Source organism: Cyprinus carpio, chromosome A15, assembly GCF_018340385.1.
Source record: "Cyprinus carpio isolate SPL01 chromosome A15, ASM1834038v1, whole genome shotgun sequence".
NCBI classification, from domain to species: domain Eukaryota; kingdom Metazoa; phylum Chordata; class Actinopteri; order Cypriniformes; family Cyprinidae; genus Cyprinus; species Cyprinus carpio.
Window position 1 is genome coordinate 11,012,576 of NC_056586.1, and position 27,723 is coordinate 11,040,298.

General features: G+C 35.8%; 1 protein-coding gene across 1 annotated transcript in view; it reads right to left on the reverse strand.

The window, feature by feature from the left end:
* Positions 1-27,723, reverse strand: part of LOC109090915 (leucine-rich repeat and fibronectin type III domain-containing protein 1-like protein) — a 123,386-nt gene that overhangs the window by 18,065 nt on the left and 77,598 nt on the right. The window contains exons 4-6 of the mRNA XM_042770985.1: positions 7,488-8,107; positions 3,451-3,564; positions 1,882-2,195 (exon numbers count right to left, since the gene is read on the reverse strand). Coding sequence (XP_042626919.1) covers positions 3,497-3,564; positions 7,488-8,107 — 688 coding nt within the window. The 3' untranslated portion in view covers positions 1,882-2,195; positions 3,451-3,496. The remainder of the gene's footprint in view (positions 1-1,881; positions 2,196-3,450; positions 3,565-7,487; positions 8,108-27,723) is intronic.

A 27,723-nucleotide genomic window follows, 5' to 3' on the forward strand; every position in this document is an offset into this window, starting at 1 on the left:
ATTTTTCCTTGTCAGCTCCTTTAAATGGCAGACTTTTAAATGGACTCCCACTGACTGCGCATGACGTCAGAATCAAACACCTTTCTGGGGTCACAGACACCCTGGTCACACACAAATTAGATCAATATTTAATCTAGTGAGATGCAACTTAATTGACTGCTTAAGATTTTTGAGGGCTGTTTATTCTCTGTCAACAAATAAACCCATGAATGCACCTCCAGGAACATCTGTATCTTCATTTACATGCTACATTTATCGTCCGATGTCTGAGTGCATAACATTCCCTAGTGCATTGGCTTGCGTGCAACATCCTGTTCATTTCTTTGACTTGCTCTGTCTACCCCCTCTTCAGATGTCACAAGGCATTGTGGGAGAATTTTTAGCACCAGTTAAAACCACAGAAAAAATATCAGTATGATCAATTATTCATGAGACTTGCCATTTTTGAGCTTGAATACAGTCCACATATCCACTGTGCAACAACTATGCTATATAGTCACCTTGTAGTGTAAATTGTGCATGGCTCCATTATAACTTCTGCTTGACGTCTAGCCTCGAACGGGGGAAACTTACATACTTGTCATTTACTACAGCCTTATGTTGGCATTTGTTTGCAGTCTTAGGTGATACTTAGAGAGGTAAAGTACTGATTTACAACACAGCCAAGTTAATCATATTTCCACATGAGTGATCATGAGTACAGTGTCTGATACATGAAGCTGAGCTGCAAGACATTAGCTGATAACCTCAGGACAGACACAGCAATGTCAACAGAACAGCAGAGTGCTCGCTAATCACTGATTCTCATCTCATTTGAGTGAGCAAACCTATTTATTTTGGAATATCTGATGCAATGATGTCTGTTTCATAAAATAAATGTTTAAGAACGTTTCTGGTCACCAAAGTGAACCACAAAAATGAATACATGGATAATTAAATATAATTATATATCATAAAATATATTATAATATAATGTAATTAAAACACAACTTTGTATTTTACACTAATTTTACGGTAATTTTTCTGTCTATGTGTACACAATTTATCCACATAAATTGATTAAAAATAAATGAATTAAATAATAATAATAATAATAATAATAATAATAATAACAACCATAACTGAGGCATCAGTATTACTGTTTGAGATATGTTCCTTCTTTTTTAGTACTTAGTAAAAAATCATTAAACATATATTTAAAATAGTCCAAATTTATTTGTTTATTATTTTGTAGATTCAATGTGAAAACATATTTGTGATCACAAATTTTAATGTTAAGTGTGATTAATTGTTATTAATTGGAGAATAATGTGCAATTGATTATTTTTGCTGATAATTTACAGTATTGTTTTCTATTTTAATGTTTTAAAGTGCAATACATTAATGTGAATAAATTTAATACATCCTTGCTATTATATTATAATATAATAATATTTATTAATAATATTAATCGATTTAATATTTTCAAAAACACTACTGTACATTTAAACAGTTAGAAATGAATTGATCTGTACTGTAGGTGTATACGCTTACACACACACACACACACACACACACATAGAATGTAACAAGAATTACAATAAATTTAAATACTATTATGTTTATGTAAGATAAGGCTGATGTCAAGTACAAAAGTATTTATTGAGAATAATGTTATATATAATTCAAAGCAAAACCTTTTTAAACCAATCAAACTGATTGCATTTAGATTTATTGCATCTTGATAGAATATGTTATAATTACTAAAGTAAATTATACCCATTCAAGTTTAAGAACAAAACAAAAACAAAAAACCCTCCTTCTAATGTTTCTATTTGCATTAGCAGGTAGAGACACATCAAGGTGAGGGTTCTCTATCTAAAAGAACAAGTGTATACTCACTCCTGCAGTGAGGTGTTGTTCTTCAACCCAGACCGTCCAGCAAACAATGTAGTCGGCAGAAAACACATAGACAGTACCGGCTGTGAGAATGTAAAAGGCAATATGTTCCAAAAGCCAGCCATGGAGAACAATTATTGTGCTCTGTTTCCATTAGTTGCAGTAGTGGATTGTGTCCTCAAATTTGTCCCGGTAGGAAACAATTGGATAGTCCTTGGAATAGAGTGTGAGGAGTGAATGCTCAGGGAAGAAAGTCCAGTAGAGGTTCAGACAAATTATTCCATATTCCTCCCCATAATCGGATGACCTGGCCAGCTCTGGGATGGGTAGAAAACAAGAGAGAGAGGCCAATGATAAACAAAACATTCTCAAAACCCAAATGAAATGCATATGTCTCAGCAGGTAATGGCAATTTTGGAAATACAAACCTGAATAGAAAACAAGTGCATCTGTCAGACTACACAGAGCTGAGATGAAACAGATGTTATATGCACCTGACAGGACTGCCGATACTACATCATAACCAGTGTAATATATATATATATATATATATATATATATATATATATATATATATATATAAATATTATATATGTGTGTGTGTGGTGTGTGTGTGTGTGTGTGTGTGTGTGTGTGTGTGTTTTGCGTGGTGTGTGTGTGTGGTCTTACTCTTTCATCTCAGGGTGCTTTCTTTTTCCATAACAAATACGTTTTTATGACTGTTTTAAGTAAAGACAAGTTAAAAATTATATAATTTATTATATTATATTAATTCATCATTTACTCACCTTGAAGTTGTTTCAAACTGTTATGAATTTCTTTCGTTTGCCAAATACAGAAGATTTTTTGAAAAATACTGGCAACTAAACAGTTGATGGACCACACTGAAAATTACTATAGAACTCATTGGGGACCAGCAACTCTTTAGTTACACACATTCTTCAAAACATTTTCTTTGCACATTGTAATAATGAAAAGTAAAAGTACCCACATCGTGCTCCTTGCATTTTTATTATTTTTATTAATAATATTATAATTTTTTTTCAGTTAAATAAATGTACTTTAATTTCATTTGATATTATATATATATTTTTTTATTTTTTTATTTTTTATTTTATTTTATTTTATTATTATAATTTTTTTTTTTTTTAGGGGATTTTATGGTATACAAAAGTACCGTTTTAAAACTGTATATGAAATCTATATTTTCCAAAACATGTTTTACTCTAAAACAGCATGAAAATCAAAGCCATGAATCCAAACAAGATGTGCTCAGTATTTGAGTATGATGTCTCAAAAAATCAGCTTTTAGTTCTTTCGATGAAATTCGCTTCCCATTGGTTTCCAATGCGGTCTCTTTTTATTTTATTTTTTTATTTTTGTATTTGTTTTTTTATCATGAGGAGTACAAGTGTGACTTGACTAACATACAAAAGCACATGGAAAGCATTTGATTATAATTAAAAAAATAGGTTGATATAAGTTTTAAAATTAAAATTTACAAAAATAAATTAAAAGTCTAAAATCCCACATAACAGATGAATTCAGAAGAATAAAAAAAGATGGCATTACTCTTTTGGGCTGATGGCTGTCTCTTGCGGGACAGCATAAGGAGTCATCAAATTTTAAAGTCACTCCAATCTCGTTGAACCCTCTTCTCGTCGCTGACCTGCGGGCTTGCTGTGTCTAGGGGATAAAGAAAAATGGCAGTGAGGGATGGGCAGGACTGTGTTAGTGACAGCACAGAGGACAGTGTACTGGTGGAGGTGAAGGACATCAGCCCGTCTGTGGTGGCAGAAAGGCTACAATAGCGTAACTGATTTTCACTACTATGAAACAAGAGTATAATGTGTCACAGAACAGATAAGTAAGAGATAATGTATAATCAGCTGATCATGCACAGCTTGCACAACACAAGGTCAAAGGTCAAATATACCGCATAATCGTCATTATACAACAGAATTTCCCTCCACAATGGTCAATGCAATTGACCAATTAAGAGGAAGTATTCCAGAATGCTGTGTAATCCTGACTTTTATGCAGTGGAAAAGGAAAACACATTCTGTGACACATTCTGAAAACACATGAAGCCTTTTTATTTACATTGAGCAAACAACTTTCTGATGTCGAAAACACATTCTGTGACACATTCTGAAAACACATGAAGCCTTTTTATTTACATTGAGCAAACAACTTTCTACTAATTATTAATTACTGACGACATGTTGTTTTTTTCGACAGCTGTTACCAAGTTTGATACTCCATATATGTGATTAATATTATCAAATATATTTTAATATAATTTTAATACAAGAGAGACAAGCAAATAATATTATTAACAACATATTATTAACAAAATCTCATACTGTATAGATATAAAACTCAACATTTAGTCACAACGTAGTTAATCCTACAAACCTCATATATAATTAATAGAACATAATCCAGTTTATTTATATTAATTTTTAGTATCATACACTGAAGTTTCCAATGAACATTTTATGAAAGTTAAGTCCCTCATTTGACCAACCATTTGCTGAAAAGAAAAATACCCTATTTCAGGTCCTTTTCCTACAAAAAATGTGCCTGCCTGAGCCATCATGCTCCTTCAGACAATACTATTTCATTCCCATCCTGTGCTAACTTACTTGATTAATGATTACTTTTAATTCACTGCCATTAGGTACCTGGGTGACTGACGGGATCAGGAGAATCATGGAAGTTCACCCTTCTGCATCACCAGCAATTGACTGAATGGACTTTATCGATTTAATAATATAAGGATGAGGTCCTCTTGAATTCCATGAGCATTCATCTAGAAACTGCAATTACCTGATTGGACCCATAAATCCAAATTCCACAAAGGAAAAGCTCTTTAAGGAATGCCTAGACATGGCCCATTGAATCAGGTGAATAGCTCTATTTCTGGCAATTACAAGAGTCTATATAGATGCACTCGGGGCAGTTGTAAACTGCCCAGGCATTGTTAAAAGCCTACTGTCAAAAGGTTGTGTGAATGTGCAATTGCCTGCAAGCAACCTTGAGCATTTTAAATGACAAAACTGATTTGCTTTTAATGACACATTCTTTCTTGTACTTGCTTAACATTTTTTTTTTTTAGCTGTCTTTTACACTAAAAAAAAAAAAAAAAAATGGTGTAGATAGTAGCATGTTTATCAAATATTTGTACTTTCTAGTTATAGTTCACCCATGACTCCAGTACATCAGTTAACATCTTGTGAATCTATAAGCTGTGTTTATAAGAAACAAATCCATCAAGACATTTTTTTTTTATTTTATTATTTATTAATACTTCAAACCATTGCTTCCAGTTAAAATACAAGTCCATACTCCATAATATTTATTTCCCCAGTGAAAAAGTTGTCTCATCTGATTCCGACTAATTGGGATCTCGCTCAGAGAGACCAATCCACTTTGAGTGTAAACTAAATGAGCCAATGCAAATTGGCAAGTGAATTTATGCATCCAGCTGCCACTGATCACAGTGTGAGTATAAGTAGGCAGCAGGTGCAGCGCATATTCAGGTTTTCGCTGAGGAGCCGAGCCGGTGTCCCGGCCGCTCAGCCATGGTGCAGAAGCTATGGCAACGGATAACTGGATAACACTGGGAAAACGTACCCGTACCACTTGGGATAGGAACGTTGTGGAAGCCCCATACTTCCCAAAGGTGGTTTTGGAAGCACTTACACATATTTGACAACTGTTTAGGTGCATATGGCAGATTAGAGTTGTAACCCTCTTGGAAAACAGCAGGAAGTCTGCTGGGGAAACATGGGCTCTGAGGCTATACCATGAAATTTACACATATGGGATCCACTTAGGTCTCTACATATGGAACCCAGCCCACTACCAGTTCTCACGGATAAATTGAATGTGGGCCTGGTGCCGGATGCTCTGCCATGTCTGGATGGCAAGGTTATGGAGGAGCTCAACAGGGTCTACGATATGTACTCTCTGAAGCGGTTTTAGCAAGCCGACCCGAATCCGGGTCAACCGAAAATGCATGCAGGTCCCCTACCCTCTTGATGGAGGCCAATGCAAGAAGGAGCAGAGTTTTCATTGACAGAAATTTTAGCTTGACTGTCTGCAAAGGCTCAAATGGGACCTGCTGTAGTTCTCTGAGCACTAGAGACAGGTCTCAAGAGGGTATAGAGGGGGGCCGTGGAGGATTTATCCTTCTCGCCCCTCTAAGGAATGATGATCAGGTTACGCTTCCCCACCTACTTCCTTTCCACAGGCAACCCCTGCTGCAGAAAGGACAGCATGACTCTGGTCGGACATTTCTGGGGGTCTTCTTGGTGAGAAGAACACCACTCAACGAACAGGTTCCATTTCAAGGTGTAAGCGTGTCTCGTAGATGGTGCTCTCGCTGAAGTGATGGTGTCAACTACCTCTAGGATTAGGTCAACTAGAACCTCTGCGTCCCGTCCAGGGACCAGACATTGCCAAGGAGGGGCTGTCACGAGGAGCATCAGTTCCGGGAACCAAGTCTGAGTGGGCCAGTAAGGCGCCACGAGCAGGACCTGAACCTCATCCTCCCTGATCTTGCACAGTATCTGTGCAAAAAGGCTCACTGGGGGAAACGCATTTTTGCAAAGGCCCTGGAGCCAGCTGTGTGCCAGTGCATCCGTGCCGAGTGTTCCCTCGGTCAGAGAGTAGAACAACTGGCAGTGAGGGGTTTCTGAAGAGGCAAAAAGGTCTACCTAAGCGGCTCTGAATTGACTCCAAATCAGATGGACCGACTGGGGATGGAGTCTCCATTCTCCCAGAAGCGCAGCTCGTGACAGCTCATCAGCTTGCCGGTTTTGTTAAACCAGGAATGTGAATGGCACGAAGCGACCTCAGATGCTTCTGACACCAGAAGAAGAGGTGGCAGGCAAGTTGCGACATGCGATGGAAGCGTAGATCACCTTGTCGGTTGATGTACGCAGCGGTCACTGATTTGTTTGTCCGGACTAGTACATGCTTGCCTTGTAAGCGCCCTTAAAAAAAAAAAAAAGTCTTAATGATGAATTTGTTTCTTACAAACATGCATGTTAATTGATGGGTGCTGCGTGGCTTGTGCCTTGCGTGGATTATTTATTAGCTGTTTGGACTCTCATTCTGACAGCACCCATTCACTGCAGAGAATCCATTGGTGAGAAAGTGATGTAATGCTACAATTCTCCAAATCTGTTCTGATGAAGATACAAACTCATCTACATCTTGTATGGCCTGGGGTGAGTACATTTTCAGCAAATTTTCCTTTTTGGGTGAACTATTCCTTTAACAATGGAGTAGAAACAATTTTTACTCAGAAACTGTGACTAAATTTCACATACAATTCTAAAGAAAATATAGGAACAATGAAATTAAATGTGAAATTTGGAAGTGGAAAAAACAAATAGTATTCTATGCTCATTTGCTGATTTTGATTGTTTCCATTGTCCTCATTTGGAAGTTGCTTTGGATAAAAGCGTCTGCTAAATGACTAAATGTAAATGTAAATCTAAATGTATTCTCTCATAAAAACATACTCCTACATATTTTTAATCTATTTTTAAAAAAAATAATAATAAAATAATAATAATAATAATCAGTGTACATACCTCCTGGTGTGTCTGTGCTTGTACCCTCTTTAAAGGACATTGAAGGCCGTCTCTTGAGCTCAATATAAGTCCTGGGATGGTGCTTTTGTGTGGGGGAGACTATGTCCTCTGAGATCATCTCTGATATCTGCACAGTTGTCTCAGAGTCTGTGACCAGCACCATGGCAGTGGAGTCTTTTAAACTAGCGGCAGCCCCTCCTAAACCCGCTCCCATAGCCTCCTGGCCCTCTACGATTTTGGAGCTGGAGCATGGGACCTGCCCCGCCACTTGCCCCCCATTTCTTTGCGAGCGCACATTTGTAATTTGTGTTCCCTTTCCAGAATCTGCCCCTTGATGGCTGTAGACTTTATACCGGATCATGAGGATGATGATGAAAACAAGGACGGAGGCCACAATAATTCCTCCGATGATGATGATCATGGTGCCACCCAGGAAATGGCTGCGGAGCGACTGGCACTGGCTGTACTCTGTCTCTGTGACAAATGTGACACAGCCCACCTGCCGTGTGGTGGTCAGGGAGGTCACGCCATCATCATAGACGGCAAGAACGCACAGGTCATACTCCCGCCCGGATACGAGGTCTCGCACCAGGAACTCGTAACTCGTGGAGGGAATCATTCTGCAAGACAGGCAAGCAGAGTTGAATGTTATCATGTATTCCCCAGATAATACATGAATATAATTAAGATTACATGTATTATCTATGGCCACATGATCACTGTAGAGAAATATATTTAATTATATCTTAATTCTAAATATCATGGAAATCATGTTCATTCTGATTAATGAATTTAATATATAACATACTACAATGTAATCTCTAGTCACTGGAGAGCTATTTCCCATCATGAAAAAAGCCCAAGCAAAACTGTACTCTTTATTATAAGGCTCCATCGACATAACCAATGTCAATATCAATACACAAGGCATTATTGATTTTTACTGAAATTTATAACACGAATAAGGTGTTTCAAAATAATGTATTTAGTATAACTATATACATATATGGAAGATATTTGTTTGCTTTCATACCTTTTTTCATTAAAAAAAAAAAAAAAATATGGTGATGTTTCACATATGGGTCATGCAGTAAAACAAACCTCTTGTTTTTCTTCTTCTATGCTATCACAAAAAAAAAAAAAAAAAAAAAAAAAACATTCTTTGGTGCTTTTATGGTGTCTTTTTTTGGAGATTGACAGACCATGGTCACTATATTTTGTTAGTGTTTGGTGCTGTGTAGCACTTATCAGTTTGTGTTTCATTGAGGAAAAAAAAAAACAAAAAACGTGTATCAGTTTGGAAGAACATACTGTAAAGGTGAATAAATTTTTCATGTTTGGTTGAACTATCACTTTAAAGCCTATTTCAGATTTCATTAAAAAGAAATAAACTGAAAAATATCTATATCATGTTACAATATAGCAAAGGAGACGGCTGCATCATCTGGTTATTGATTTTAAAGTCATATTTGAAGTGTTCTCATTTGCGTCCTGCCTTCTGTTCATTCAACAAGAAACTGCATCTCTGCTTTTTTTTTTATTTTCTTTTCCACTGAAGATGACATGCGTCAGATCCCTCTGCACCTTAATTCATTTCTCAAACACATTTCACACACGGTTGCTTCATTTGCATGCCGTTGAGGGCATTTCCTTTCTGTATGATATCAGGGCCACCAGTGAAGTCTTGAGTTATTACAGAGGTATTTCAGGCCATCATAGACCCTCGAAAATAGCTTTCAGAAGAAAAGAGCTGCTAATAAAGAAACACAAAGAAAATACAATAGAGGACTTTGTGCAGCTGCGGCACAATAAAAAAATGTTCAAATTAAAAGACCCATAATTTAGTGAACAACTGAGAATCCTTTTCTCTCTGGTGCCACACAAATCAAAGCCGGTCTATTTTTGCAGTGTGGTTTATTGTTGTCATTTTCGATTCTGTTGAATTCTCAACATTACTTGTCTGGAAATAAAGAAAAACAGTATCGATCGCAGTTTAGCTCTAAATGGCGACTCTAAGTTTGAGTTTTAAAATACACCTTGCTTATGAAGTGCATCTTCTTGCTGATATTTCAACAGAAACACGATTTCAAAATGAGTTATTAAAGTAATGCCTTTGAGGGAAACTAGGTCCTCCAGTCCAACAGCAATAAAAAAAAAACTATGTCTGTGCTGCAAAGTAACACGGCTGCTAAGCTTGCTAACACACACCTGCCACAAACCAATCAGTCATTTTATAACTTCAACTAAAAGAAAATATGAGAAAACAATGTTTTGAAAGAGAAATCACACCAATATGCTTTAGGGAGAAAGCAATCTGTTTTATTGGCGAGGTGAAACATTATAAAAAAAAAAAAAAAAAAAAAAAAATGAACCTTATGTCTATAGATGCTAGTAAGGAAGTGCCTTGTTTGTCATGAGCTTACAGACAAGTCAAGTCAAGTCAAGTCTGCTTTATTGTCAATTCTTCTACATGTACGGCATACATACAGAGAATTGAAATGGCAAGATATTGCAAGAAATTTGCATACATACAGAGAATTTCAATTTCAATTCAATTTCAATTCTCTGTTTGTATGCTTTACATGTGGAAGAACTGACAATAAAGCAGACTTGACTTGACAAATGATGCACAAAATAAAACTTATTTATAATCACGCTGCTTTTTATAGCACTTTGGGGAATCTGGCTAGTACAGGTAACCTTTTGATTCATTACAAAGAACTGGTTCATATGAATCATTTGTTTTTTTTTTTGGGGATTTTTTTGATTAAATAGAATTGGTTCATATTAAGCAGGCACATGCACACATTGACATCAAAGGGGGCTTGATCATATCATACTACATCATATTTGTCACACTATAGGTTTTTGATTTTTGACTAAAAAGATCCAACTCATATAAATCATCTACAGTAATTGTGAATCACACTACATCACATTTGTGATTCATGTTTTTGATTCATTAAAAAGAATCAACTCCCAAGAGTAATTTGAGACCAGCAACTCTGGTCTCACTGATTGTTTCAGATTCACCAAAAAGAATTACTGAAGTCAAAACAGGAACAAATATACTTGCAAAATAATTGAAGTATTGCAAAATAAAATAATGTTTTGCAAACAAAAATGAAAGTATTGAGAAACAATAAATGTGCTTTTTGCAAAAAAAATTAATAAAAATAAAAATAAAGAATTGTGAGAGAAAAAAAAAAGTAGAAAATATAAATGAAACAGAGCAAAAGCAATGATTTTGCAATACATATTTTCCATGGCCATATTTACGAATTTATTTGCAACACTGCTTTTATTTTGCGTTTCAGTCAAGTTTGAGCTTGCGATACCGTTTTTTCCCTTTGCACTTCAGGTTTCTGCACGTCTCACTTTCTGGCACTGTTTTGACATGAGGTGAAGCGCAAAGGGAAAAATAGTATCGCAAGCTCAAACTTGACTGAAACGAAAAATGAAAGCAGCGTTGCAAATAAATTAGTAAATATGGCCATGGAAAATATGTACTGCAAAATCATTGCTTTTGCTCTGTTGCTAATTCTTTATTTTTGTTTGCAAAACTTATTTCTTTTGCAAGTATATGTGGCCCTATTTTGACTCCATAAGTATCAAATTAATTTGCTTCAGGATTTCAGCTACTCTGATTGCACTGTATGCATTTTTAAAATAAATAAATACATACATACATATATACATAAATAAATAAATAAATAAATAAATAAATGATTATAATCCAGACTATCAGTCACACTGTAGGTATTTGATTCACTAAAAAGATTTGACTCAAATAAATAATTTGATTGTGAATCAGACTGCTTCACATTTGTATTTTATACTGTATGTTTTATTATTATTACTATTATTATTATTATTATTATTATTATTATTATTATTATTATTATTATTATTCAATAAAAAGAATCAACTACTAAGACTAATCATGTTTCAGGATCTGGGCCAAGTTTTGATTAATTAAAGTGACATTTTATGATTTAAGGTTATGGTTTTATACAGTATATGCCAATATGTTTTCTGGTACTCAACCAACTGGACAATATTTTCATTTCACCTGACATTTTAGGTCTGTTTCAAGAGTTTCTAGGGATTTCAGCAAGAATTCTGTGCCGTATTTATAACCTACATGGAAGTATACTTCCTAGATACAAGCCAAGTGAGTCATCACACAGAATGTTTGTATATTTTTAGAGTCCCGTGGCTATCCAAAAAAAAACTGCCTTTTCATCCTCTAGAGACTAAATGAAATAAGTAAAAAAAAAAAAAAAAAAAAAAACAACGCCATATGCACATGCAGCAAGATCTCATGCCGGCCTATGTTCCAGCGTAAAATCCCATCTGTGCTCTTGAACTCTGTAACACAGCAATCACACCCCTCTCAGTGACCCCCTCTACACATTGCAGTTTTTCCTGCACGGGAGCGTTTTGCCATAACGTTAGCATCCACTAAGCTTATTTATTGGTAAAATTATTAGCGCTGTAGTCTCCTGCATACCTGACCAGTTTGTTAACAAGCTTGTGCTGGGGGAGCATCGCTGAGTTCAGTCGTTCTGTATGTGCGAGCAGAATCCTGCAACAGCAAGATTGGCTCTCGCAGGTTAGGATCTCAATGCTGCTCAGTTTCAGGGACCAATTTATTACACCAATTTATCTCATATCAGGCTAGGGCTAAAAGCACGCCTGTTAACTAGCCGCTGAAAAGCTATTTGTAACAAAATGTAGTGTTCATATTGCATCAGTAAAATCAAGTACAGTCAGATGCCTGGTCAAAACACACCAATGAAACGGTAGCCTTTAAGCTATAAGCTAGTCATAAAAGTATTTAATAGTCAAGCTAATATTTTGAAATGCAGATAGCTATACTATTGAAAGCTATTGAAATATTTTATTTAAAATTCCAAATTCATAAATCTTAAATAGGTTGTTGTTTTTAAAATTAAATAGAAAAAGTTATTTGTTCGTGAATCCCAGTGCACCACATGGGGAGTGCTGTATGGTTTCGACTCACAAAAAAAGAACCTACTCACAAAAAAAAAAACATTTCTTTAAAGAACTGGGATACTTGGGTCATGCTGCACGTTTATGATACACTAGATAAAAAATACTGGCTCACACAAAGTCAATTTACAAGAATCATTGTTTCGGGAATCAGGCTATTTTGATCTTAAGGAACCAGGGCCCGGTTCCCCGATAACGCTCACTCTTAGCGCGCTAAGAAGACTCGAAAAATATATCTTACCAAAGTAGTTTATGTTCCTAAGTGTGTTCCCCGAAGTGTCCCTTAGGAAGCTTCTTAACACGCTGCCTCTTACGTCCGACGTTACAAAGGCGCTGTCCCAAGTGAAGGTGCTGAATTAGTTGGCATCGATCGCTCAGGAATCGATTTTCAACTTCACGCGAAGGTGCATTACGGCGTTAAGAAAGAAAACACGTTCTATGCAAATGAAACATTCCTCAAATTATTCCAGTAACATTTATTTTAGCATAGTTTAAGTTATCCGTAAAATATAGACTATTAATTAAATTATCAAATTGTCAGTAATATGTTCACACGGTATGTTGTGACGGGTAGACGAACCGGGTATCCCCCGCTAATCATCCACCCTCCTTATCCCTTTGTGCCACTTGTGCCGCTTCTTGACATGGGTTTAACGACTTCTAAAAATTATGTAATACACTTTTATATTAATGGTAAGGTACTTTACAATCAGAATTCCCCTGCATGGCGCAGAAGGGCGTTGGTGACAGTGTGGACGCACCTCCACACCGAGGTCTTGCTTAGGCCGTAGCCCTCTCCCATTACCTCGATGAAGCTCCCTGTAGCAAAAAAACCTTTGCGCTGCAAGCAGCTGGACTTCAGGGCTTAAAGCAAATTTCCGCCACGTTAGCCTGGCAAGCGCAGGTCTGAGAAGGTCAAGCAGCTCCATAATGAGTTGTCTTGGGAGGCGATTTTTTTTAATATAGCACGTCAGGCAAAATGTCAAAAGGGCTTAAGTTTTGTCGAATAAAAAAATTGACATGGACTAAACGGCTCCGCGGCCGGCGCCGTCTTTGATTCAATACAAGGACACGTTGGATCGCTGCCATAGTTGGTCGCTTACTGGACACCACCATGCTTACCCATTTATAGATCTTAGCCATTTAGAGCCAAATTGTTTGCCAGATTTTAATTATCAACAGTGATTGACAATTTAAACGCTTTAATGACATTATGAAATAGCCTAGGCTAATTGCCACCATATTAGTTCTGATACCAAATAAAGTCAACTTCATAAATAGGACTGTACAGAGGCGTGTCTACGTGGTGGCCAGGGGTGGCACCGGGCCCCCTTGAAATTTGTCTGGCCACCCCAGGTGACCCCCACCCCACCAGATGTCTTGCGATAGACTTGTTTTAAGTACATTTCTAACTGCATCTGGCAGTGGCGGATCCTGGCATGTGTAGCTGCCTATGGCCGCTTTCCTCTTTATACTTAATTTTAGGCTGTTTCTATAGCGTGATATTTGACATATCGAGAGCGCATAATGTTGTTACGTGATCCATGTAATGCGCGAGCACGAATCTCCACTTGCAAGTGGATTTCCTTCACTCACACAAAACTGGATGTGTGCTTTTAAATATACATTGTTCTTTTATGAATTGGCTCTGCTTTTGCTCAAAGATTACGTGTATGCTCAAACGTTCTTGCATCACTGAAGACTAGAAGCACTTTTTTTCTAATTCAGATGAGGAGTATCTCATTAAATGGAAGCAAGCTGATTATAGTCAGCCTTAGTTATTTATTTTATTAATAGCCTTCTTATTTTAGTTAGGTGCTTAACTTATAAATATGCATTTATTCAATTGTTTTATTAAGTGCATTTGTATTTTGTTGTTTTTGTATATAGTTTTGCAATAAAAGCATATTGCAGGTTCCAGAAATAATCACTGAGGGTGCTTCTGAAATTAGTGAGGGTGCTCTAGTCTTAATGCCCATTTTCACATATTTTCTCCCGTGTATTGCTTTGGTCATCATTGTGTCAATCACGGCTACTTCGAGAGTGAATCCCACATAAATATGCAGATGTCCCCCGCGCCAACCTCTTTTGAGCCAGTGCCCCAGACTGGCCACCCCATTTAAAATGCTCTAGACACGCACCTGGGCCTGTATCCATTGCGAAAATATTTTATTATTAGTCTTAAAATGTCCATAACATAAAATCATTTTTGAGCCACAAAATTGTCAACATACCATAGTTGGACTTGTACTGCGCTGCGCTGATTTCTAAAGACTGCTGCAAAGTGTCGGCGACTAGCGTCTTGAGCTCAAACAACGCTAAGAGAGAGCTTACGAATGGTCCAGACCAACCTTACGAAAGTATGACTTACAGAAGATATACTTAGCATACGAACGTGTCGGAAATCATGCCATAACATTAAGAGTGAGGTTAAGTAATAGGTTAAGAACTACTTAGTGATAAGAACGTTTTGGGGAACCGGGCCCAGATCATTTGTTTTAGGAATTGGCCTACACTGGTAAATCTATGTTTTACTTTCATTCAAAGAGGACTAACTATTTTACACTATGGTTTTATACAGAATAAATCAATATGTGCATGTGTGTGTGTGTGTGTGTGTGTGTGTGTGTGTGTGTGCGTTTTAACATTATCTTTTACATTTACATAAATCTACAAAATATTTTCTGCTTGAATGCTTCCGTAGGTCAGCAGGTTTGCTCATGCAATAAAAATCAGGGGTAATGTACAGAAGGTCTTGATCTAAATGCATTCATTATAATGGACATTGTAAAACAAGAACCTTATTAACACTGTTTGCATTTGTAACATGCATTGTTTAACAATATGTTAAAGAGATAAAGATAATAGACTGGTGAACTAAGATATGTTTCAATGTGACTGGTGGATTGATTAAAGTGTCCGGTTGTCTTTTAAGTCCGACTAATTATTATATTATTACAGTTGTGCTAAGTCCGACTAATTATTATATTATTACAGTACAAGTAAGCATACTTGTACTTTGATTAACTGCATTATTTAAAGTTAAAGAAAAATCAGTAAGTTATCCCTTGTGGTTTAATTTTTTTTTTTTGGAATTTTTTTTTTTTTAAAGGTGGAAACGCTGTATCATAAACGTTTGTAACTAACTACTACTTTCCAAAGTAACTATACCCAACATATATATAAGATATGTTTCAATGTGACTGGTGGGATTGATTATAAGACTAATTATTATATTATTACATATAAACCATGATATATATATATATATATATATATATATATATATATATATATATATATATATATATAATATATATATATATATAATATCTAATATATATATTAGATTCTTTGATGAATAGAAAGTTCAAAAGAATAATATTTTCTGATGTGGATTTTTCTTGTGGGTCTTGTTGCTTTTGATCAATTTCCTTTGTCCTTGCTGAAAGTATTAATTTATTTTACTCTTGTGTGGTGTTCATATTTTTGTTACTCAGCACAGTGTTCGTGGGTCTGGTGGACCGGCTGCATTCTTGAGTTTTTCATTCAACACAATCAAAAATTAAATGTTAAGATACTCAACCGATATTTACCTCATCCCAATTACAAGCAAAATTAAAACAGCTTATAACATCAAAATTTGCCCTTTACCTTTGTTAGATCACATTTATAAATGTGAATGAAAGTGCTACTTACTCTCTCTCTCTCTCTCTCTCTCTCTCTCTCTCTCTCTCTCTCTCTCTCTCTCTCTCTATCTCTCTTTCTCTCTCTCACACACACACACACACACACACACACACATACTAATAGCAGGCCCAGAGTATAGGAGGACAGAGTGAAGATACGCAGGACTTAAAATGTCCACTCTTTTACTAGCCCTGGGTCCAGTGGACCCAAACATCCTGCATGTAATATAAATGTGTAGGGGGGTGTACAGTGAGTGGTCACTGAAAATTTGTCCTGATATATGTTCTTCACAGAAAATGAGCCAAGGCCAATGAGTCTGAGATTGAAAAAAATAATTAATAGTATAATTTTTCTCTTGATAATAAGTGAAAATGGATCCCACAGACCCAAACACCATACAAGGGTTAAAAAACCTTTCGACCCCAAACTTTCTTTTTGGAGGACAACAAAAGTCAAACCATGCAATGAAACTTCATGTCACATGGAGCTGTACTTCAGCAGAAATATTCATAAGCAGTTGACATTGGGTTACACGGCTGGCAGTCCTGTGGAGAAGGGGGAGTGGGGCGGGGTGGGTGGAATAAGGATGGGGCTTTGGCCCATTCCTCATTCCCAGAAGAGAGCCGAGGAAAGCATGAGCCTCAGGCCACTCAAGATGTTCTTATCTCCTTTCCCAGCTCCTCCTATATAGGTAAGGTCTGTTTCCAGTTCGCATGTGACAAGGAGAGCCACATTGCATTTGCAAGTCTCACATTCCAAGAAAATCCCTTGGAGCTGAATGATATACAAATATGACTTTAAAAAGATGAAGACATCCAGAGAGCCACTAGGTAATGAATTCTCCAGGCTTCACCCCATTTCATGATACTTCATTACCATTGGCTCCTATTTGAATTGCATGATATTAATTGTATGCAGTTGCATAACTGCTCCCTCATTCCAAACTCATGCTTACGTCGAGCTGCTGTCCTCCGTCCCTAATGCACATTACACAAGGCGAGGCTCTGTGTGTCTGCGTCTACCTTGTGCATTGTGCCAGGGCTTGCATTATTGATGTGTGGTGAGATTCTAAAGAGCTTTGCAGAGGTTAGCCAGTGGGCAGCAAATACAACCCCTGTCTCCAAACCCTCAATGTACCGCTTCTTCTGCACTGGGACTAAAATATTCACTTGTATCTTATTCATAAGCTCACCTCAGAGGTCTGTACCTAGCAAACATGATTTCAGTAATAGAGGTCTATGCTTTGGGTTGAAGGTCCCTTGAATATTGACCCTTGTGCTGTAAAAGATGTCTCTTAACCAGAATAGCCTGAGAAATGGGCTAACCTGAAAAGTGCAGCTCCTGTTACCTACTTTTGTTAAAAAGAAGTGTGCTTAACTGTATTGAATTAAAGGCCACTTAAGATGACTCTAAAGTAACTTTGTTTTAAATTAACATGCATGGTTTAAAGTTAAACCATTAAAGTTAAAATGATTTAATGATGGATTTGTTTCTTACAAACATGCAACTTTTCACCTCACAAGATGTTAATTTACTGTATGTACTTGAGTCGTGTGAATTACTTATGGATTACTGTGTTGTTTTTATCAGCTGTCTGGACTCTCAATTCTGACGGCACCCATTCACTGCAGATGATCCATTAATAAACAAGTGATTTAAAGCTCCATTTCTTCAAATCTGTTCGATAAAGAAACAAACTACATCTACATCTTGAATGGCCTGAGGGTGAGTAAATTTTCATCAAACCTTCTTTGGGTGAACTATTCTTTTAAGTATACATTCTTTTAAAAATACATAATTTCTGTAATAATAAGTACTCTGTTTAAAAGTATGCTAAAGTCTACTTCTTTTTCACAAGGGTACAAACCTAAGGCCTGCAAACATTTACTGAAAAACAGATTGTTGGTGGGAATGTGAATCCATGTTAATAATTGATGCAATACATTTCCACTTTGCTCGGACACTCCTTTGCTTGTAAAAAAGACACCGCTACTTCACTCTCCCACTACTGCTGAAATAATGGCTTGTGTTGGTTTTAGCAGGAAGCTGAATAGCTGCACAGTGAACTGTGAAATATCTGGAGCATGTGTGTGCAAATCCATGCATAAACACATGCCTGTCAGAATTGACAGAATTCTCATTTACAGTCATGTAAGTTGTTACTGACATTCTGCCTGAACTCAAACTTCTAATTAAATATGGATTATAGTGTTGGTTGTTCTTGAATTAGAGGGTTTACAGGTTGCATTTACTTGGAAAACATGCAGTTATACTTGGAATTCTTCCCAAACGTTTCCCCACGCTTAGTCTACATCATTTCCATACTGGGATCTAGGAGATGTAAAAATAGCTTACAAAATGCATTTTTAGAGCTGTCAAAGTTCACATGTGCATCTACAGGAATAGTTCACAAAAAAAGAAAATACTAGCATCATCATTTCATTTGTTTCATTTAATTCTCAATTAAGAATTACTTTCACACAAAAGAAGATATTTTGACGAACATCAAACACTTGAACCCACTGACAAATAAAACACTAACACATGTTTCATGTCTTTTCAGCTTTGGGTGAACTATCCCTTAGAGATATTAATGAAATACATTTAAATCAGTGTTTTTGTTTGTATTTCCAGTCACTGTCATCAAATTTGAATATCAAATTTCATAACAAATCAAATTTGATGATAATATGTCATTATTGTTTTAGTTTTTTTTACAATAGTTAGAAATACTATCTATCTATCTATCTATCTATCTATCTATCTATCTATCTATCTATCTATTTAAATATGAATATAACATACTTTTTTATTATATATATATCTATCTAACATTTTCACACTTTTACAAAACAGACACACACAATCTTTTTTTGTGTGTATATATATATGTATATATATATGTGTGTGTGTGTGTGTGTGTGTGTGTGTGTGTGTGTGTGTGTGTGTGTGTGTGTGTGTGGCTTAAGTACAAACAATATATAAATAAGTGTTAATTCTTTAATTTTGGATTCAATTATTTAACTGTGTTGCCTTAACAATATCACACATAATATTTCCCACACAGTATAAATTAGCACCTATGGCATTCTGCCATTATATAAAGCTTATATAGAGCGACTACAAGTCTGATATTGCATTTATACAGTTAGACAACACAAGTTTGTAAATAAGAAACAACCACAGAGTGTCTTTATAAAAAAATGCATAACTACTTCCTTTCGCCACAGAGTTGACAGTACAACAGCTGAGCCCAAACCTTTGTTAAGAATTCAAAAATGTAACTTTTGAACTAGTAAATGAGCGTTGAGTTGCTTAATTGAAAGCTTACTGTTTTAAAAGCTCACTGTATTATGTAGATTATTATGAGAGAAAGACAGACTGAGCAAGTGTGATTACCTGCCTCTAATACAGCATTCATTCTTTACCTCAATCTCATACTCACAAAAAAAAAAAAACACCTTTGAATGTCAGCTGAGGAATGTGATATCTTTGTCGTATTGTCCTTTCATCTGTAAAGGGTGATTTCCGACGACAGTGCTGCTCAGTGCAACCATGTTTCAGGCTCTTTAATTAATTAAGATTTAAGTAAGATTTAAACACAAATGAGACCAATATCTCTACCTAAATGCTTAATTGTTTGCATATAAACCTAAAACATCAGTTATATTTAAAATACAAGACTTTATTTTTATTCATTGGCATATTACACCTCTATTTGAGGCAAACCACTACATTGGGTCTCCTCAGTGAATAGAACTGTAAAATCGTTATTCCTTTCCAGTCATCTGAATAATATCAACTAATTAGGTAAAATGAAGACTGCTTGTTTCCTGCAGGTAAACAGTGGCTTGTGTGACATCAGTCTGGTCTGACAGTTGCCTCGGAGTCAAATAATCACCGCAAATGCCCGTGCTCAGAGGGATGTCTGATTGGAGAATTATTACATTCAGTCACATATCATATCTCTATATTGACTTGAGAATGCAGCTGAAATTGCATTAAGTTGTGCCAGTCAGTAAAGATGCAGGAACATGCCAATGCTTTCCTGTGAGGAATGTCAATTGTGTCCTCACATGGCCCATGATCCTCTGGGCTCTGTCCACGCTGGTGTGAGTCTGGCCCATCTCTGGGCTAATGTGCTGTAAAGTGAGCTGGGCCTAATAAAGCATGGCGAAATGGGAGTCGACAGACCCAAGATGTCATCAACGAGTGGGCCAAGAAATTGAGACGTGCTGAAATCTGCTGTATTAATCTGACGAGTCTCAAAACTGAACTGTCACATTTGTGCTTGAGTCTGTTTAACTGTCTGTTTAATTTTCTAAATGCTCCTGCAAGATGATCAGATAAACTGTTTCATGCATCTTGGCAGAGGCATTTAACTGTGCACAATCCTTTGTAGAATGAATATGACAACATCACCAATACAACCTGTCTACAACCAGTAAGTAATAATATCATATTTGTTCTGGTGTCATGCAAGATGCTATAACAGAGACCTACGTATACCACTAATAATAATAATAATAATAATAATAATAATAATAATAATAATAATAATAAATTGTCATATATATATATATATATATATATATATATATATATATATATATATATATATATATATATATATATATGATATAGCACTTTATTGTCAGACAAGTCTGAACATTTTCTTGCATCACAGATTGTTTACAACAATCAACATCCTTTGAACAACAACATGCACTTCATCCAGACAAGAACAAAACACATTATACATTACACTCCCTCAAAAATTACATTATACCTTACCCTCCTACTACACTTATACAACTACACCATGTTCACAATACTCTTGATTTTTTATTAAGTTTCTTATTCAACTTTAGGATTGCCTGATGCACAAAATAATGTTTCAGCCTAACTTTGTTAAATCTTGGGACTCTGTACCTCCGGTTTGATGGTAATAATTCAAACTCACTATGCAGGACATGATTAGTGTCAGTGTTGTGGACTTGTGTTTCCTTGTTTTAACCCTGTTTTAGTACATGTTTTCCTTATTTGGTATTCCCTGTTCCTGTCCTGATTGTGTGAATTTGTTTCCAGCTGTGTTTTATTAATTAGTTAATTTGCTCCCAGGTGTGTCCTATTGGCATCTGTTTATTTATAGTGTGTTCTGGCCCTTGTTTCCTGTTGGTTATTAGATGTCATCCTAATGTTCCATTGTTCTTGTATCTCATTGTTCATTTTATTAAAGTCACGTTTTGAATGTTCTCCTGAATCTTCTTGTTCCTTCTCCAAGTGAAGTGTGACAGTTAGGATCAGAAACTATATTATTAGCAAGTCTTAATTTCTTCTAATAAGCTGAATCATATAGCTTCTCAAGGGGCTGATCTACAATCCTTGAGCAAATTTTTAATTGATTGAACAGCTTTGTTTTTAACATACCAAAATCCTATACCAAATGGAGTTGCAATAGTGCTGTACACTCATTATCACAGACATAAGGAATTACAGAAGAATCTGCTTTCTTATTCCGAATGACCTAAAACGAAGAAGAAAGTAGATTTATGTGGTTTGTTTTTTTTGTTATTTTATAGATATTATATTTATGATCTTTCCATGATAACATATTGTCAATCATTACTCCTAAATACTTGTATTTTTTTAACCTGTATAATTTTTCTATTATGAATAAAAAAAACAGGCATTGTATTAGTATCAGATGTAGACCTAAATGTTTTACTGTATTAATAACAAGATCATTGCTATCGCACCATTCTACCAATTTAGTCACACCCTGTTGATGAAACCCAGGACTGTCCCCGTCATTCAACAGAGATATTCAAACAGTGTCATCAGAATACTTATTTATATATAAGTTATATATAATGACACACAATTGCATACACGACTACAGAATATAAGTAAATTAGGGCTGTCAAATGATTAATCACGATTAATCACATCCAAAATAAAAGTTTTGTTTACATAATATATGTGTGAGATCGCTATACTGTGTATATTTATTATGTATATATAAATACACACACATGCATGTATATATTTAAGGAAGAATATGTTATGTTCGACCATATATTAAATCGAGCGGCAGAGTGTTGGGACCGGATTTTTTTTTTTTTTTTTTTTTATATATCCTAATATAAAATATAAGAATACAAATATATAAATCTATATACATGTAAATATTTTCTAAATATATAATTTATGTGGACACGTTATTTATATATACATAATAAATATACCCTGTATACATACATATATTATGTAAACAAAACTTTTATTTTGGATGTGATTAATCGTGATTAATCATTTGACAGCCCTAAAGTAAATATAATAAAAATAATATACCTGTAACGAAGAAATCACATGTTGTTATATAGGCTACTGAATATGTTAATCTATTGATGTAAATCATATAAATCTTTTATCCTTAAATCTAACTTCATTCCAACATCACCCAGAATGCAAACAAAACCTCACCAGAGGGCTATGCTTCCAACTAAGGTTTCCTCTTATTTCATAAAACATATTTAAATAACTTTCAACCTTAATTGGATATTAGCAGTTCTTATGTTCGGTATTTCATGTCTCAGTACCAGAATCTAATAGGTCTCCATTTTATCAGCTATGGACATTTGAGCTGGTCATATCGGTAAGAAACACAAAATTGTAAAATATACCAGAAGCGACAGAACCAGAAAGCTCTGAGAACATGGGGAGCCACACCGCAGCATCTCATATTTCTGTGGAAATGCTGTGGGCGATCAGGCCATGCTGGGGGAGATGCATTCCCGCAATTAAATCGGTACATGCTTAAACTGTCCTGCTGACTCCTCGCTGCATTTCTGAATGCTATCTTGCGCTCAGCCAGAGGAGGAAACTGTTTGTGGTAACTGCTAACAGACTGGAGGGGAGGAGGATTGAATTATGTTTCACAAAGTCGGCTTCCAAACAGCTTTCAAGGCCAGTGTTATGGATAGATAGGGCTTTTGGAGCAAAGCTGCTGTCCGACGATCAACTCGTTTAGTTTCACAAAATGGCTTTTCAACTGGCAGACCTTGTGTAGGCCTCAGGTGGGCAGCGCAGGATGCTTCACCGCTTTATGGTCATATCTGTCACAGCAAAAGCAATAATTTTACACAGAACAGTGAAAATAAATGGCCTATTGGATTCAGGTCAAGATCAAATGCTCAACAAACTAGGCTCATTCGCAAACTATCTGGATAATCCATCAGTTCCTGTCTGAAAGATGAATCCCAGTCACCTTGAATATTTCTATGTGAATGTCATCAAAAGAAACACGCTCTCTTAATTTATCTCTCTTCCTCTTCTCCAGAACGTTGAAAGCTTTTCTTTCACCACATCTTCATAAAACAAAGATTTGCTGGCCAAAGTTGCACAATAATCAAAATGCTGAGATATAGGATAGATAAATAGGTTTTTAGAAATAGATCTCTAAATAAAATAGTAGAGAGAGAGAGAGAGAGAGAGAGAGAGAGAGAGAGAGAGAGAGAGAGAGCAAAGAGCAAATGGTTGCTTCAACAGAAGAGCATGGCCTCATAAATCTCTCCTCTTTCCTTGTAAGGATCGATTGATTTGATAAACGGGGAAAAATATGGTGGTGCTAGTCACTTCTTCAAATCTGCCTGGTTTCACTGTAAGCGCAGGGACTTTAAGTAGCTCTAGGAGGAGATGGTCTGGCTCAGAAAATGCCTTTATTGCATTAAAGTTAAAACTTGCTAGTTATAGGTCTTTGTTATTTAGCTTAAGGGAGGGGGTGTGCTTACTTTACAACAGATGCATTTTGGTGTTCTTTTGATCTCTGAACTGCACTATGAATTTAAAGAATTTGATATCGAGACTCTGTGACACAACTAGTTTATTTATGGAAAATTGTGTGTCTGAAATGGACTCAAGCAAATCAAGCAAATTTGTTTACCCCCATGTTCTGTTAAATTTCACTTTGTTTTTTGTTCAAGGTCCCAGGTACCATATGATGGTTATTTTGAAACTGACCTGTTATTTTGCCTTCAAGTTCCTTTTAGAGATGTTCATCTGACAAAAATGAATGAATGAATGAATGAATGAATGAAATGAAGAGTGATTTAAAATTGTGAACAACAACAACAACAACAATAATAATAATAATAATAATAACTGAATACTACTACTACTACTACTACTACTACTACTAATAATAATAATAATAAGAATTATTATTATTATTATTAAAATATTTGACTGTAACAATTAGTACATCTATCATTGCTCTGATTAGTTTATTTCCCTCTAAAACACTGAGTGATGCTTTTAAAAAAGAAAGGGAAATGTTTAGTATAACTAAATGCTTTAGCAATATAATGTGGGTTACAGTTAAATAATGTGGCATGGATATTATACATTAAACTTTTAAATTATTAAACTGCTTTGTATTCAAGAAGACAATATGGTCTGAGGCATGGAGAATCCTTCTCTTTCATAACAATGATTCCAATTTCTTTTGTTTTGTTAGATTAGCATCTTTTCTTTAAGGCTACCTGTTGTCGGCTGTCATTAAAATCACCATCTAGGCCAGGGAGAGCGGTTTTATCTGCAGGGCTGTGGCACGTCATTTTAATTAAAGCGTGTAGTCTCACTCCGGTAGAGTGAGGGGAGCCATAGTGACATCCATAATTAAAAATTGATCTGGGGCACTGCAGGAATGATGAAATCCTGGGAGGGAAGAAGAAGGCAAGAGGAGGTGCGGTTGATCGAAATGCAAACTCAACATTTTGACAGGCTGCAGCTTTGGGTCCCATATAAGGGTATGGATTCCATATGCAGTAAAAATCTGTATAGTAATAAAAAATGCATATTTAATGCATTGTTTTTCATGTACACACTACTGCTCACAAGTTTGGGATATGTAAGATTTTTTTTTTTTTTTTTTTTTTTTTTAATACTGAAAGAAGTCTATTATGCTCACAGAGGCTGCATTTTTTTTGGATCAAATATCACAGTAATATAGTGAAAAAAAATATATATTACGAATGTAAAGTAATGATTTTTTACATGAATATATTTTAGAATGTAATTTCTGTAATGTAAAGCTGATTTTTCAGCATCATTACTCCAGTCTTTAGTGTCAAACGATCCTTCAGAAATCATTATAACATGCTGATTTGCTGCTCAAGAAGCAATTCTTATTATTATCAATGTTAAAAACAACTGTGCTACTTAATATTTTTGAAGGAACCATTTAAAAGAAGTTTAAACCAAAGACACTACTAAATTATCTTGACTCTCTAATACATTTGGTACCAGAAATTATAACGAAACTAGTCTAATAGTCATAGACAATGACAGTCCTGTGATGCATTGCAACCACATTTAATTTAACTAACAGTTGATTTTGAACATATCATGAACGTTGTTTGACAACGTACCTCATTCATGAAACTTTCAGAAATATATGTTATTTGGGGGGAAACATTTACGAAACTTAACATTTTGACAGGCTGCAGTTTTGGGTCCCATATAAGGGTATGGATTCCATATGCAGTAAAAATCTGGATAGTAAAAAAAAAATAAAAAATGCAAATTTAATGCATTGCTTCTCATGTACACACCAGGGCCAGAGTGGGACTAATTTCCGGCCCTGGAGTTTCATGACTTGGACCGGCCCGCTTTAGTTCACAACTGACTATAGGCCTATTAAAATAATGTAATTAAAACCTCAGTATAGGCCTACATCTGCATAGTGAACTGTTCCCTACAGCCTTGTGATTCATTGTATTTTTGCTCACATATATTCAAAAACTGACGTTTTTTATCAAGGTGCATCTGTTGGGGGAGTTATAGGATAATTATGTCAACATTAGGGCTGCCAATTAACTTCAGAAATGGAAAATAAGGGACAATTGTGATTCTTTATAAGAAAATAAGGGACAGAATAAGGGAAGCTCAAAATATTTGCACCATAATGTCTGCCTAAAAAGTTTTTCGGAAATAATAACATTTGTTTTGCTTAACCTATTTATGTACAATAAACTGTTCTAAAAAAATAATAATAATACTGCACAAGTATGTATTACATACATACAAATGGCATTTTTACTTAAAATTCGATTGCAATCATATAGCCTATGAATGGATGAAAATGCATAATTTTCAATTTAAGAAAACTTAGAGAGTGGGCTACTTCTGGTCTTTGGATTTGTACTTGGGTCTAGTTTTAAAGAATACACCAGAAGTTAATTTTTATGAAATTTAGTCTATTTTTTTCTCTATTCAACAGTATTAATTTACAATGAAAGACATCTTCCCTCAGGTAGATTGAATGTTTTTCTGCCTTGCTGGATGTTGGGCTCATGATCAATAAGTTGTTTGCATTCGCCCAAACTGATTTGGCAAAATCAAAACATGGATGGTGGAAGGGAATTACCGTAAATCCCGCTCGCTGTGAAGCAGAAAAAATTAGCTTGCAAATAAGGGACAAACTGCGTTCCGTAGGCTAATGCTTTCGTACGGGATGCTTCTTTGATGGCTTAAATACGGGACGATTCCGTATTATACGGAACAGCTGGCAACCCTGCAAATGAGGCTGCGAGAAGATAATAAATAAAAAGAGTGGGGCTGCTGTGAGTGGATGCAGCACAGCGTATCTCAACCCCAGTGGCATGACAACACCGGCCCTCGCAGCCAAAAATAACAAGTCTGGGATATACTGTATACAATTTTTTTTTTTTTTTTTTTTTTTATAATACTGAAAGAAGTTTCTTACGCTTACAAATGTACTGGTTTACTAACGCAACCTCGATTCCCTGAGATACGGGAATGAGTACAGCGTCTGCTTAAGACACTTTGGGGAAAACTCCTTTTTCTCAAAATACTGAAGCCTTTCTTTAATCACACAGTGTAACTGCATGGCCATTGGTTTTGCAGTATATTAAAAATGAACCAATGGCTCGGCAGCGGAGCAGCACAAGCCTATGGCAGCAAAGCCTGCCAAATTGAGCAGGGCATCTGGCTATATAAGCCTGCACTGCCATAGGATCCCCAGGTTACTTAGACTGAAGCGACCACCGAGTAATGCAGCTACATAGCACGGCCAGCAACGCAGTACGCGTTCCTGTATCTCAGGGAACCAAGGTTACATTAGTAACCGAGCATGTTCCCTATCGATACTTTACTCGAACCAATGGCCGTGCAGTTACACTGCATGATTAAGGAAAGGCTTCAGTATTTGGAGAAAAAGGAGCTTTCCCCAAAGCGTCTTAAGCAGACGCAGTATGAGTGAAGTATCGATAGGGAACTCTCCCATAGATTCATAAACACTTCATAAATCACACATTTAATAGTTAAATGTGGCTTTGCTGTTCTTTTAATGAATGAATGAATACATTAATTAATGTGTACACTTATAATTGCTATAGTAAGCTAGTAGCCATATCATCAACAATGGCAACAGCATAATTGTATTACGCCCGTAATCACTGACAAGTTGCCAATCTTGTATGCACAAATACAGTATTTGGATGGGGAT